Here is a 15022-nt window from a genome sequence, read left to right on the forward strand (position 1 = left end):
GATGCACTGTGAGACGCCACACGCATGACAGGGTCCGGACACACATTGAGATCCCACACACATCTGAGACAGTCATGATACACTGTGAGACCGCCCCACCCTCCCCGACAGTGTCCAGACAAACTGTGAGACCTCACACATCCCTGGCAGGGTCCAGACACACTGTGAGACCTCACACAACCTAGGTAGGGTCCTGACACACTGTAAGACCGCATACACCCCTGAGAGGGTCCTGACACACGGTGCGATCCCACACACCCCTGACAGGGTTCAGAAGCACTGTGAGACCCCACACACCCCAAAAGGATCCTGACACACTGTGAGATTCCCCCCCACCCCCAGAAAAGGGTCCCAACACACTGTGAGACCCCCAAACAAATCACTGGGTCCTGACACACAGTGAAACCCCACAAACCCGTGACAGCGTCCTGACAGACTGTGAGAACCCACACACCCCTGGTATGGTTCAAACACGCTGTGAGACCCCACACACAACTGACAGACAGTGTCCTGTTACACTGTGAGACCCCACACACTCCTGACAGGGACCTGACACACTGTGAGACCCCACACACACCTGAAAGGGCTCCTGACGCACTGTGAGACCCGACACACCCCAAAATGGTCCTGACACACTGTGAGATCCAACACACCCCTGACAGTGACCTGACGCACTGTGAGACGCCACACAGCCCTGACAGGGTCCTGACACACATTGCGATCCCATACACACCTGAGAGGGTTCTGACTCACTGTTGGATCCCCCACAACAGCATCCTGACACACTGTGAGACCCCCCACAACCACCACAAGATCCTGACACACTGTGAAACCGCACAAACCACTCACAGTGCCCTGACACACAGTGAAACCCCACACACCCCTGACAGGGACCTGACACACTGTGAAACCCCACACACCCGTGACAGGGTTCAGAAACACTGTGAGACCCCACACACCCCAGAGGGGTCCTGACACACTGTGAGACCACACACCCCTGACAAGGGCCTGACACACTGCGAGACCCCACACAACCCTGGCAGGGTCCTGACACACTGTGAGACCCCACACACCCCTGACAGGGTCCTGACACACTGTGAGACCCCACACACCCCTGACAGGGACCTGACACACTGTGAGACCCCACACAACCCTGGCAGGGTCCTGACACACTCTGAGACCCCCCACCCCCGGAAAAGGGTCCTGACACACTGTGAAACCCCGCAAACCAGTAACAGGGTCCTGACACACTGCAAAACCCCAGAAACCCGTGACAGCGTCCTGACAGACTGTGAGACCCCACACACCCCTGACAGGGTCCTGACACACTGTGAGACCGCACACACCCCTGATAGTGTCCCGACGCACGGTGAAACACTGACACATTGTGGGTCCTGACACACTATGATCCCTCAAACAACCCTGAGAGGGTCCTGACACACTCTGAGACCCCACACACCCCTGACAGGCTCTTGATACACTGTGCAACCCCACACACCCCTAACAGTGTCCTGACACACTGTAAGACCCCACACACCCCTGAGAGGGACCTGACACACTGTGAGACCCCACACACCCCTGAGAGGGACCTGACACACTGTGAGACCCCACAGGCCTCAAAAGGTTCCTGACACACTGTGAGACCCCAATTAATGCAATAGCTTTGAGCTAACTCTTGTGTATTTAAATACCGAGTTCTGAGTTGAGGCATCTAACAGTTTGTTCACTGTCTGTTCCCATGGAAGATGTTCAACAGAAACACAAGGAGACTCTGCGGGCACAAACTGAAACACTGAGAGTGAACACGATCCTGATGAGGGAGAAGGTGAAGGTTTTCCAGCTGGTTGATCGATACGCTGAGCTCACGGTCATTTCTACTGTTCGAGATCGGAGACTGGTGGAACATGAGCTGCTGGCAAGAGGCAGAGACCACGAGGAGTTGAGAGAAAAACAACTCCGTGGAGAGCTGGAGAACATCCGCACTGATCAGTTGTTCCAGAGCAGCTTTTCCCGGAGTAAATCCAAATCTGGGAGTTCGGCAACAGTGGCCGGAGTGCCAGGGATTGGGAAAACAACAATGGTACAAAAGATTGTTTATGACTGGGTCACAGGGAAAATATTCCAACAATTCCAGTTTGTCTTCAGTTTCAAATTCCGGGATTTAAATTCCATTAACTGCAGAATAAACCTGAAGGAACTGATTCTGGATCAGTATCCTTACTTTGGGAATATCCTGACAGAGGTCTGGAAGAACCCAAAGGGATTGCTGTTTATATTTGATGGTTTGGATGAATTCAAACACAGAATAGATTTTGCTGACAGTCGGAGAGATACAGAACCCAAGCACCAGTGCCCAGATCCCGAGTGGTGGTGTGAAGTGTCTGACATTGTGTACAGTTTAATCCAGGGCAAGCTGCTCCCAGGGTGTTCAGTGCTGGTGACAACCCGCCCCACTGCGTTACATTTATTGGAAAAGGCAGAGATCAGTATCTGGGCTGAAATCCTGGGATTTGTTGGTGAGGAACGGAAGGAATATTTCATCAGGCATTTTGAAGATCAGACAGTGGCAGCAGCTGTTTTCAAACACGTGAAGGAGAACGAGATCCTGTACACCATGAGCTACAACCCCTCCTACTGCTGGATCCTCGCTCTGGCACTGGGCCCCTTCTTCACACAAAGAGTCAGGGACCCGCAGCGAGTTCCCAAGACCATCACCCAACTGTATTCCTACTATATTTACAACATCCTGAAAAACCACGGCCGTGAGATTGAGAACCCCCGTGATGTGTTTCTCAGGGTTGGTCAGATGGCCTTCAGAGGAGTGTTCGAGAAGAAGATTGTGTTTACAGATGGAGATTTGATCAACTACAATCTGCAGCCTTCCCAGTTCCTGTCCGGGTTCCTGATGGAGCTTTTGGAAAGAGAGGATTCAGTCCGGAGCGTGGTGTACACATTCCCACACCTCACCATCCAAGAGTTTGTAGCTGCTGTCGCACAATTCCTGAATCCACATCCCGGGAATATCCTGAAATTCCTCACTGAAGCCCACAACAAGAAAGATGGGCGATTTGAGATATTTCTCCGTTTTGTTGCTGGTCTCTCCAACCCAATGACAGCTCGGGGCCTGGAGGAGTTTCTGGGCCCATTTCCTCATCAAACAACCTGCCGGGTGATTGACTGGGTGAAGGAGAAGGTTAAACGCCAGAGTGGAAACACGGGGAGTGAAACTTGTAAAAGGAGCCTCCTGAACACATTGCACTACCTGTTTGAGTCTCAGAATCCTGGACTAGCTCAGGCCACACTGGGATCTGTGGAAACACTTTCATTCAGTGGAATGACACTGACCCCGATTGACTGTGCGGTCCTGTCTCATGTCATCGGACACTGTGATACAATAAAATACCTCGACCTGGTGAACTGCCACATTCAGAGTGAAGGAATCCAGCGGCTGGGACCCGGGCTGCACAAGTGCCAGGAGTTGGGGTAACTTGATTTATCTCTCACTCTGAACTGTGAAACTGTCCCATTGTGTTGTTTCAATGTAAAGGGATTTGGGTAAAACTGTAGTAAATCAGGTTGTGAAGAATTGTAACAAATGCCATCACCCTTCGTCCTGTGGGATCTCTCTTCCCCATCCCCGTTCCTCCTTCATCCCTGCCCCTCCCGACCCTCTCACATCAGGAACACGTTTCTAACCATCGGGGAATGAAACAGGATATGTGGAGTTTACAGGGTCACATCGACAGACTAAATTACTGACATTCGGTGAATACCCTGGAGCTGGACAGTGAGGGACATTGGCGGTGACGGGAACTCCGATCAGTGATTTACTGAAGGGTTTAATGTTTCCTGAAATATCCGAGTAAGAGAAATTCCCTCAGACCCACGGTTTGAATCACTTTGTTCATCAATTTGTCTGTTTGTGTTTAGACTCGGGCGGAATGACCTGGGAGATTCAGGAGTGAAACTGGTGTCTGCGGCTCTGAGGAACCCGGAGTGTAAAATACAGACACTGGGGTAAGTACCAGACTGTGGGAGATTGTGTTTACAGTCACTGGGTGTCTGACACTGAACATTAATGTGATCAGTAATTGTGTTACTGATAAACACTGGGGATTTGTACCGGCTCCTGTCTCTCTGTGTCCTTCACCCTCACTCTCTCTCATCTCCAGGCTGTACCGTGTCGGTCTCACAGATTCTGGTGTCGAGGATCTCGTCTCCGCTCTCAGTACAAACCCATCACTGACGGTGCTGGACCTGGGACCAAACTCACTGACAGACCGATCTGTCCCCGCTCTCCGCCGCCTCATACTGACCCTCCCGAGTCTGAAGCGGATCTGGTGAGTGTTTGTGTTAATGTTCAATGTGATAAAATATCAGCGGATCCGCGGGTTTTCTGATGATATTTGTCTGTGAGTGTTGTCCCCTGTTACTGACACTGTTGTGTGATCTGTTTATTTCATCTTTATTCTCCCATCTGTTTCAGGCTGGAGGACAATTGGTTCAGTGAGACCGGGAAGAAGGAACTGAGATCTCTGCAGGAACCCAGACCCGGACTGACAGTGAGAGTGTGAACATCTGAATGTGTGAACATCCCCGCCCGCGGGATGCCGACAGTTTAGCCGATTCCCCGCCCTCCCCTTTAACCCCCCCCCCCACTTCCCCTTACCTTTAATGGCCACGCGCCAGGTTTAATTCCCAACCGTTTTTAACGGAACTAGCTTTAGGCTCGCGCTGTGCGTCGCTCGCTGGTCTCCCGTGGTGACGTATTTCCGCCTCCTGTCCAGCGGCGCTGCTTCTGCCGGATGTGCGGGTTCGGGACCCCGGGGAATGACACAGACAGGAAGAGCCCGGGGGCCGGGGCTCAGTCTGGGATACCGGTGTCCCGGGGTGGGATTATCCCGGGTGTACGTAATGCTGGCTGGCCTGCTGCGTTCACGGGCAACTTTTACGTTTCATGCCGGGGAATTACACAGACAGGAAGGGCCCGATGATGGCGGGTTTTTTCTGAGACACCGGCGTGGATAACTTCACTCACATCATCTCTGAGCTGATTCCACAACCTACGGACTCACTTTCAAAGAATTTACAACTCGTGTCAGTATTATTTAATATTTTATTTGCACAAATTTCCCTTCCTTTGCACGTTGCTTGTTGGTTACTCTTTGTTTTTGTATAGTTTTTCATAAATTCTGCTATATTGATTTATTGTCCTGTAAATGACTGCAATAAAATGAATCTCGGGGTAGTATATGGTGACAAATAAGAACTTTGATAATAAACAACACGCATCAAAGTTGCTGGCGAACGCAGCAGGCCAGGCAGCATCTCTAGGAAGAGGTACAGTCGAGACCCTTCGTCAGGACTAACTGAGGGAAGAGTGAGTAAGAGATTTGAAAGTTGGAGGGGGAGGGGGAGATCCAAAATGATAGGAGAAGACAGGAGGGGGAGGGATGGAGCCAAGAGCTGGACAGGTGATTGGCAAAAGGGCATGAGAGGATCATGGGACAGGAGGTCCAGGGAGAAGGAAAAGGGTGAGGAGGGGGAACCCAGAGGATGGGCAAGGGGACAAAAAAGGGAAATGATAAATAAAGTCCCATCACACACTCGTGGGGTCAGACACAGCATGAAACTCCCTCTATACCATCCCATCACACACTCCCGGGGTCAAACACAGAGTGAATCTCCCACCACACCGTCCCATCACACACTCCCGGGGTCAGACACAGCGTGAATCTCCCACCACACCGTCCCATCACACACTGCCGGGGTCAGACACAGCGTGAATCTCCCACCACACCGTCCCATCACACACTCCCGGGGTCAGACACAGAGTGAATCTCCCACCACACCATCCCATCACACACTCCCGGGGTCAAACACAGAGTGAATCTCTCACCACACCGTCCCATCACACACTCCCGGGGTCAGACACAGAGTGAATCTCCCACCACACCGTCCCATCACACACTCCCGGGGTCAGACACAGCGTGAATCTCCCACCACACCATCCCATCACACACTCCCGGGGTCAGACACAGCGTGAAGCTCCCTCCACGCCGTTCCATCACACAATCCCAGTGACTCCCTTGTCCATTCGTCCCCCCCACATCCCTTCCCACCTATCTCCCACCCAGCACTAATCCTTGTAAGCGGAACAAGTGCTACACATGCCTTTACACTTCCTCCCTCACCACCATTCAGGGCCCCAGACAGTCCTTCCAGGTGAGGCGACACTTCACCTGTGAGTCGGCTGGGGTGATATACTGCGTCCGGTGCTCCCGATGTGGCCTTCTATATATTGGCGAGACCTGACGCAGACTGGGAGACCGCTTTGCTGAACAACTAAGCCCTGTCCACCAGAGAAAGCAGGATCTCCCAGTGGCCACACATTTTAATTCCACGTCCCATTCCCATTCTGACATGTCTTTCCACGGCCTCCTCTACTGTAAAGATGAAGCCACACTCAGATTGGAGGAACAACACCTTATATTCCGTCTGGGTAGCCTCCAACCTGATGGCATGAACATTGACTTCTCTAACTTCAGTTAATGCCCCACCTCTGCTTTGTACCCCATCCCTTATTTATTATTTATTATCATTATTATTTTTCCCCATTTTTTCTCTCCCTTTTTTCTCCCTCTGTCCCTCTCACTATAGTGGGTTCACCTCCCCTTTCTTTTTCCCTAGGCCTCCTGTCCCATGACCCCCCCCCCTTCTCCAACTCTGTATACCGTTTGCCAATTAACTGTCCAGCTCTTGGCCCCATTCCTCCCCCTCCCCCTCCCACTTTCCAATCTCTGACTATCTCTTCTTTAAATTAGTCCTGACGAAGGGTCTCGACCCGAAACGTCGGCTGTACCTCTTCCTAGAGATGCTGCCTGGCCTGCTGTGTTCACCAGAATTTTTGTGTGTGTTCCTTGGTTAATGTGGCCGCCAGGGATGGAGTGAGACACTGACTTACAATGGTCACAGTCGCACACAGAATCTATGGCGAAGGAACATGCGGTGCCCGTGGATACAATCCCGGGATCGAGTGTCTTATTGATTATAATAACAGTATTTTAATTTGTGTTTTATATAGTCTTGGGTATTTCATGTATGTTTTAATTCTAATAATTTTGTCATTGAATAAACTAATGTATATATCTCAGATATTCACACATACACATATACATGTGGGTTTTGGGGAGGAGGGGTGAGGGGTTTGGGAGGAAGAGGAGTGACGGGACGAGGAGTGGACTGATGAGACGGTGACCGTGGCGAAGTCATTGACTCAATAGGGGACGAAAAGGGGAGGCGAAAGTTCCTGTCACAAACTGGTGGTGACGTGGATAAGATAGAGTCGGGGTGAGGAGGAGTGAAACGACAGGAAGGGAGCGGGAGTGATCTGACCAGGAAGGAGGGAAAGTAATGGGACGAGGTGGGAGGGGATCTGATGGGACGGGAAGGGAGGGGAAGTTGCAGGACCAGGAAAGAGGGGTCTGAAAGGAGAGGGTGGGCAGGAACAGGATGGGGCGTGTGGGGGAAGGGTGGGTGATTTCGATCCTTCGCAAATAAGACGGACGGCAAGAAGGAGAGCGCGGACAGGGGAAATGGGGAGCGAGAGGTCGAGACGCGATCTGGGCTGATGGGACGGAGAGTTGAGTGTCTGAACGGAGGGAGAGGGGAGAGACTCACTCAACGAGAGAGGGAAGGGATCGGGTGAGGGAGCGAAATTTCCCATCGGACAACGTTCACCACCCAGAATGTGTTGGATGGCAGGAGAAAGGACAAGGGACGGAGAGGGGAGGGTGTCAGGAGTGATGGGGTGAGTAGTGGAGAGACTCACAGGGTAACTGAAAGAGAGGGCGATGAGGAATTGAGATTGAATAAACAGGGAGGGAAGTGAGTGGGAGGTGAGGAAAAGGGTGTGACTATTTCTACGATGCTGGGAGAGCGGTTTCAATGATAACCATCACAAAATGGCCACCAGCCAGGGTGAGACGGGCGGTGATAGAGGGGACAGAGAGCGGAGTGTGTCAGGAGTGACCGGATGCCGCGGGTGGGACAGGGCGACTCGTAACAAGGGAGCTTGAACTGGGGGGTTCCCACGGGGAGGAATGTGACCACGGGAATGTTACCCACCAACCCCCACCCCCAACTCCGTCTCCAAAATCCGGCCTTGATTTTCCTTTCAGGCCGCTCGGCCCGAATCCTTTGGGCTGTCCCGTGGAGCGGGGAACGTGTCGTTACTGGGGCCCGTCAGAGGCCGGGGTGGGCGCCGGTTCGCTGGAGAAGATGGAGGCGAGGTCCGGCGGTGCGAGCTGGTTAGCATGGATCACCATCATTCTCTGTGGGTGGGGGAGAGGGAGGGATCAGATTGAGGAGGGGACGGGAGAAAGAGAAGGTGAGGAGAGGAGACGGGATCCACTACCCACTCCCACAGCCTCTCTCTCCCTCCGTCCCTCTCTCCACCCCCTCTGTCCCTCCATCTCTTCCCCCCACCTCTCTCCTCCCCCTCCCTATCCTCCTCTCCCCACCCCTTTCATTCCCTTTCTGCCCCCATCTCTCTCTCTTGCTCCCTCCCATCTCTCCCCACCCTCTTTCCATCTACCCCCATCTCTCCCACCCATGTCCCATCCCCCGCCGCCCACACCCCCCCGGTGCACAGGAAGATCCCACTCACCACCGGAGGCCGCACGGCGCAGCACTCGAGGTTCCTGCAGTTGACGATGGCCGTGAGGACGGACATCACCAGGGAGACCAGGCAGTTCACCAGCAAAATCACCCGTCACCCCCGCTCACAGACCTCTGCCAGAGGGAGAGAGGGAGACATGGGGTGAGAGAGGGAGAGAGAAGGGCTCGGGCCGGGGAAGAGAGAGGCAGAAGAGGGGGGAGAGAGGGGTAGGGTCGGGAGCGGGAGTTTGGGGTAGGCGGAGGTGGGAGACCCAGCTGGGGAGGAAGAGACTGGGGGGCGATGGGTGAGGAAGAGAGGGGGTGGGTGGGAGAGAGATGGGGAGAAAGAGGAGAGGTGGCACAGAACAGTTGATAAAGGGAGAGTCAGACGGGGGGGAGAGAGTGGTGGAAGTCAGAGGGTAGAGAGAGGTGGGAGGGAAATGTGAGAGGCTGGAGATGAGAGAGGTCGGACAGGGAGGGAGAGAAAGGTGGAGAACAGAGGGGGGAGAGACGGAGAGGGGATGAGGGACAGAGAGGGGTGAACGAGGCAGAGGGGAGAGAGGGGGTGAGAGACGGAAAGGGGGGTGAAAGACAAAGTTGAGCAGAGAGGAGAGATAGAGTGTGGGAGAGTTGAGAGTGTGAGAGAGAAGAGGGGTAGTTCCGAGGGAGGGGTGAGAGGGGAAGAGATAGTGAGGGGGGGAGTGAAGAGGGAGAGATGGCCGGTAAGAAGGAGGAGGGGGGAGTGTTGTTTGGGAATGGGGTAGAGTCGGTGGAGAGGGAAGGAGCGCGTTGGGTGGGGAGAGAGGGGGAGTGTAGGAGAGGGAGATGTGTTTACAAGTGTTGGGGGGGAGTGCAGAAAAATCTCTGGTAACTCCTGTCTCAGGAATGTAGCTTTCTCTTCACGGAACACACCAGGTTTTGGGTGACGGTTCCCTGAAAGGGGGGGAGACGGAGAGGGGGTGACAGGGGTGACAGGTTTTGAGTGACGGAGAGGGCTTGACAGTGGTGATGGAACACACCAGGTTTCGGGTGACGGTTCCCTGAAAGTGGGGTGACGGGGAGACGGGGCGGTGAAGGCGATGCTCGGCATCCCCGCCATCGCCGGATCGGACACCGGGAACAGGAGACCTGAGATCCCGGGGATTTACAGGGATGTCGCCGGGACTGGAGGGACTGAGTTACGGAGAGAGGTCGGGCGGTTGGGAATTTATTCCCGGGAGTGTCGGGGTGACCTGACAGGGGTGTGTAAAACCACCAGGGGCACAGACAGGGTGAATGAACACAGACATTTCCCCAGGGTCGGGGAATCGAGAACCAGAGGGCGCAGGTTTTAGAGATTTAATAGGGGACCCCGAGGGGAAACCTTTTCACCTAGAGGGTGGCCCGTCTGTGGAAGGAGCTGCCGGGGGAGGGGACGCTACAACCGAGGGGAGGGAGGGTTCTGAGGGAGCTTGGCGTGGAGAGAGGGAGCGCTACCGGGAGGGAGGGAAGCGTCGCGGGAGAGGGGAAGGCCGAGTAGAGATCTCCGGGGGTTGAGTGGGGCTGCGGGCTGGTTCGCCAGTGTGTTGGGTGTGCGGGGGGGGGGGGGTACGGAACACTCACCATCCGGCACCCGGTGTAGCAGTACCCGATGCAGGGGAAGACCCGGACGTTCAGCGAGTACAGGATGACGGCGGGAGTGCAGGCGAGAGCGCAGATCTCATTCGCGACCAGGCAGGCGATGGTCTGTCGCAGAGAGAGAGAGAGAGTGTGTGTGTGAGAGAGAGAGAGAGAGAGAGAGAGAGAGAGAGAGAGAGAGAGAGAGAGAGAGAGAGGGGGAGTGTGATAGGGGGAACAGAGAGAGAGAGAGATAGACTGAGAACAGACAGAGAGAAGGGGGGTGGGGAGGGACAGTGATGGGACAGACAGAGATAACGGACGGGGGGGATGGACGGAGAGAGAGAGACTGGAAAGGAGGAGAGCGGCGTGAAGAAGGCAGGAAGTCGAAAGGAAGAACGGATAGGAACAAGGGAGAGAGAGAGAGAGAGAAATTGGAAGGGAGAGGGGCAGAAAGGTGAAAATGCAGAGGGGTGACAGAGTGTGAATGAAGGGAGGAGGGACAGATAGGGATGGAATGAGAGGGGGAGAGAGAGAGGGGGGAGAGAGGGGGAAGGAAGACAGGGGGATGGGAGAGAGGGGGAGGGGGATGGGATGGGAGGGAGGGAAAGGGGGGAGGGAGAGAGGGGGATGGGATGAGAGCGGGAGGGAGAGAGGAGAAGGGCGAGAGGGGGAGGGAGAGAGTGGGGAGGGAGCGAGGGGAATGGGATGAGAGGGGGAGGGAGGAGGAGGAAGAGACGGGGTGGGATGAAGGGGATGAGAGGGGGGAGGGAGAGAGGGGGAGGGAGAGTGGGGGTGGGATGAGAGGGAGGAGGGAGAGAGGGGGATGGGATGAGAGGGGTAGGGAAAGAGGGGGAGGGGAGAGAGGAGGCAGGAGAGAGAGGGAGGGGCGGAAAAGGAGAAGGGGGGAGACAGAGCGAGAGAGAGGGAGAACGTGGAAAGGGAGAAGTAGAGGGAGACAGAGTAAGGAGACAGAGACCGAGAGGACGGCAGACAGTGAGAATGTAGAGGGGCGAGTGAGAGAGAGAACGTGGAAGCAGAGAGAGGAGCGAGAGAGAGAGGAACAGAGAGAGGGAGAGGAGTTGGAAAGGAAGGGGGTGAGATAGAGAGAGAGGGGGGAGCGAGAGAGGTGGAATGGGAGAAGGGAGAGCCAGGGAGGGGAAGAAAGAAAATAGAGAGGGAGGGGGGCTGGAGACAGAGAGAGAGAGAGAAAGAGCGAGGAGATTAACAGAGAGAGGGAGAGTGGAAAGGCAGAGGGGCGAGTGCGATCAGGGGGGAGAAAGTGAAAAGGGAGAGAGGGAGGGGGAAACAAAGGAAAGGAGAGGGAGGCGGAAAGGGCGGAGGAGAGACGGGTGGAGAGAGAACTGGAAAGGGAGAGGGGCGAGTGACGGAGACGAGGACGAAGGGGGAAAAGTTGAAAAGGATAGCAGCGAATGAGAAGGAGGGGGGGACAGAGAGTGGAAAGGGAGATTGGGGTTGGTCGTCCCAGGGATGGAAAGAGATAGGGGAGAGACAGGGGAAGTGAAAATGGAGGCGAGACGGGGAGACCCAGAGGGGGAGAGAGAGAGAGGGAGCGTGAGAGGGCCAAGAGAGAAAAGAGAAGAGCGGACAGAGGCAGAGGGAGAGGGTGTAGAGGAGGGATGAAGAAAAGGGGGAGAGATGGAGATCAGGGAAAAGGGGAGGGGGAAGAGAGAGAGGGAACAGTCGGAGAGAGAGGGGGGAAGAGGAGGAACAGAAATGTGAGAGATTGCGGGTGAGAGACACGGTGATGGGGGATAAAGAGAGGGGGAAGGAGAGAGGGGGAGGGAGGGAGAGAGAGAACGAACACGAAAGGGAACCGTGTGCGGTAAAGCTCCCGGTGTGTGGGGGTACCCGGAGACTGGGAACCGTAAACCCACCGTGGATTTGTTCGGCGACCGGCGAACGGCCGTGATCAGCATCCCGGCCACTGTGGACTGAATAAACAGGGGTCAGACTCACAACTCCGACTCCCTCCCTACCTGCCCTCCTGCCCTCCTCGCCGCTCTCCCTACCCTTTCCCTCAGCCCTCCCTCCTGCCCCTCCTGGGTTCCGGCCCGAAACGTCAAACCGACCTTTTCCCACGGATGCTGCCCGACCTGCTGAGTTCCTCCGGCGCGTTGTGACTCCTGCCCTCCTCGCCGCCTCTCCCTACCCTTTCCCTCAGCCTCTCCACCTCCCCCCTCCGCCCCCCTCCTCCTCGCAGACCCGGCTATGCCCGAGGGGGTCGGGGGAGCCCCCACTCACGATGACTCCGGTCCACCAGGGGGCGCCCACCAGCATGGTGTAGCCCAGCCGCCAGCGGGCGGTGAGCAGGATGAGGAGGCCGAGCAGAGCGCTGGAGACCCCCGAGGCCATCTGTCCGAACTGCGGGGCAGAGAGAGACAGAGCGGAGGGAGAGGGGAGTGGAGAGGGAGGGTGGGTGGGGGGGTGTTGAGAGGAGCGCAAGGGGAGAGCGGGCAGAGGTGAGGGAGGGGAGGAGAGGAGTGACGAGAAGCGGGTAAGAGGGGTGTGGGTGAGAGGGAAAGGGTGGGGAGCGGGGACAGAGAGAGACAGAGGGTTAGAGGCGGTGAGAGAGTAAAAAGAGTGCAGGTCATTCGGGTACAAAGCAGTGCCGAATAAACTAGTTTTCAAATGGATAACACAACTCACCCCTTGTGTCCACAAGATGGCCACAGTCATCAATTTTTCATCCATTCAGGACAGGGGGACTTGGGGTACGAGGGTGGGAGACGCACCGTGAACGGCGGGGAGTGTTGAGGGAGGGGGGACCTCGGCGTACGTGGGGGGGACACGCACCGTGAACGGTGGGGAGTGTCGAAGGAAAGGGGGACTCGAGGTACGAGGGTGGGGCACGAACTGTGAACGCTGGGGAGTGTCGAGGGACGGGGGGACTCGAAGTACGAGGGTGGGACACGCACCGTGAACGGTGGAGAGTGTCGAGGACAGGGGGACCTCGGCGTACGAGGGTAGGACACGCACCGTGAACGGCGGGGAGTGTCGAGGACAGGGGGACTCGAGGTACGAGGGTGGGACACACACCGTGAACGGTGAGGAGTGTCGAGGGACGGGGGGACCTCGGCGTACGAGGGTAGGACACGCACCGTGAACGGTGGGGAGTGTCGAGGACAGGGGGACCTCGGGGTACGAGGGTGGGGCACGCACCGGGAGCTGTGGGGAGTGTCGAAGGACAGGGGGACTCGCCGTACGAGGGTGGGACACGCACCGGGAGCTGTGGGGAGTGTCGAGGGACAGGGGGACTCGAGGTACGAGGGTCGGACACGCACCGTGAACTGTGGGGTGCCCCTTCCCTCCCCCGCCCCCCCGCCCCCCCCCCCCGCAATAACGGCCCGACCCCGCGGCGGATCCCTGGGCCACCCACCGCCAGGTTTCTCAACTTCCTCCTGGTCGCCTCCATCTCTGCCTCGGCCGCCTCTCCCTCGAGGCCGGGGATCAGGTAGGTCCCCGGCGGGAGCTGCGCGTTGGTGGAGGCCGGCGGAAACCCCGGGATCTGGCACAGCGGCTCGGTCACCAGGAACGGCGTGTCCGCCTTCGCCGGGATCGGGGTCATGGAGAGAGGCTGGGGGGGGGGGGCGGGGGAACAGGGTCTTTGACCGGGATCGGGGTCCTGGAGAGAGGCTGGGGGGGGGGGGGAAACAGGGTCTTTGACCGGGGGTACTGTCCATCAAACCCGTCCTCAGTCCATCTTACATTCCCCTCCCCGTGTCGCAGACCGTCCAGCGCAGAAGAGCACAGCACGGGAACCGGCCGTTCGGCCCCACAATGTCGTGCTGTACAAGCTGAAACTCAAATCAAAAGCAACCAAACACCAATTCCGCCCCCCCCATCTTCCTCATATCCATGTGCCCCTCCGAACGGCTCTTAAAAAGCCTCGAATGTATTTGCCTCGACCGCCAGACCGGGCATCCACTGGTCTCTGAGTGAAAGACTTACCCCTCACATCCCCCTTGAACCTACCCCGTCTCACCGTCAACGCCTGCCCCCCTGGTATGAGACATGTCAACCCTGGGGAAACAGATACTCCCCTGTCCACTCTATCTACGCCTCTCATAATCCTGTAAACCGCTCTCAGATCTCCCCTCACTCCAAAGAAAACAGCCCAGGTTTGTCCAGCCTCTGGTGAGAGCTCTGCCCTCCAAACCAGGCAGCATCCTGGTGAATCTCTTCTGCCCCCCCGCACTCTCCGAAGCCTCGACGTCCTTCCTGTAGAGGGGTGACCAGAACTGTCCGCAATACTCCAGGTGTGGCCTGACCAGAGTTTGATAAATTGCAGCAGAACCCGCTGACTTTTGAACTCAGTATATCAAACAGAAGCATCCCGTAAGGCAGCCTCCTGAACCACCTTGTCGACCTGTGCGGTCGCTTTCAAGCAGTGATGAACCTGGGTCGCAGATCTCTCTGCTCAGCGACACTGCTAACGACCTTGCCATTAACAGCGGACTTTAAGACGAAAAAACTTTGTCTCCTCCAATATCTCTCGCATTTTGCCCCACTCGACCCTCCCTGAATACACGCTAATATCTCCCCAGCAGCGAATCCCACAGATTCACCAGCAACATAAATTCCTCCTTATCTCTGCTTTAAATGGACGCCCATCTATTCTGAGGCTGTGTCGTCTGGTCTTAAACTTTCCCACTACAGGAAACATCCTCTCCACATCCACTCTATCTGTGTCCTCTGGTCTGAGACTCCCCCACTACAGGAAACATCCTCTCCACATCCACTCTAT

General features: G+C 56.0%; 1 protein-coding gene across 1 annotated transcript in view; it reads left to right on the forward strand.

Moving 5' to 3' along the window:
* Positions 1–7124, forward strand: part of LOC140208553 (NACHT, LRR and PYD domains-containing protein 3-like) — a 124318-nt gene extending 117194 nt beyond the window's left edge. Inside the window, exons 8-11 of the mRNA XM_072277300.1 lie at positions 1746–3483; positions 3931–4017; positions 4173–4340; positions 4487–7124. Of these exons, the coding sequence (XP_072133401.1) occupies positions 1746–3483; positions 3931–4017; positions 4173–4340; positions 4487–4574 (2081 nt within the window). The 3' untranslated portion in view covers positions 4575–7124. The remainder of the gene's footprint in view (positions 1–1745; positions 3484–3930; positions 4018–4172; positions 4341–4486) is intronic.
* The last annotated feature ends 7898 nt before the right edge of the window (positions 7125–15022 follow it).

This window comes from Mobula birostris, chromosome 13, assembly GCF_030028105.1.
Source record: "Mobula birostris isolate sMobBir1 chromosome 13, sMobBir1.hap1, whole genome shotgun sequence".
NCBI lineage: Eukaryota > Metazoa > Chordata > Chondrichthyes > Myliobatiformes > Myliobatidae > Mobula > Mobula birostris.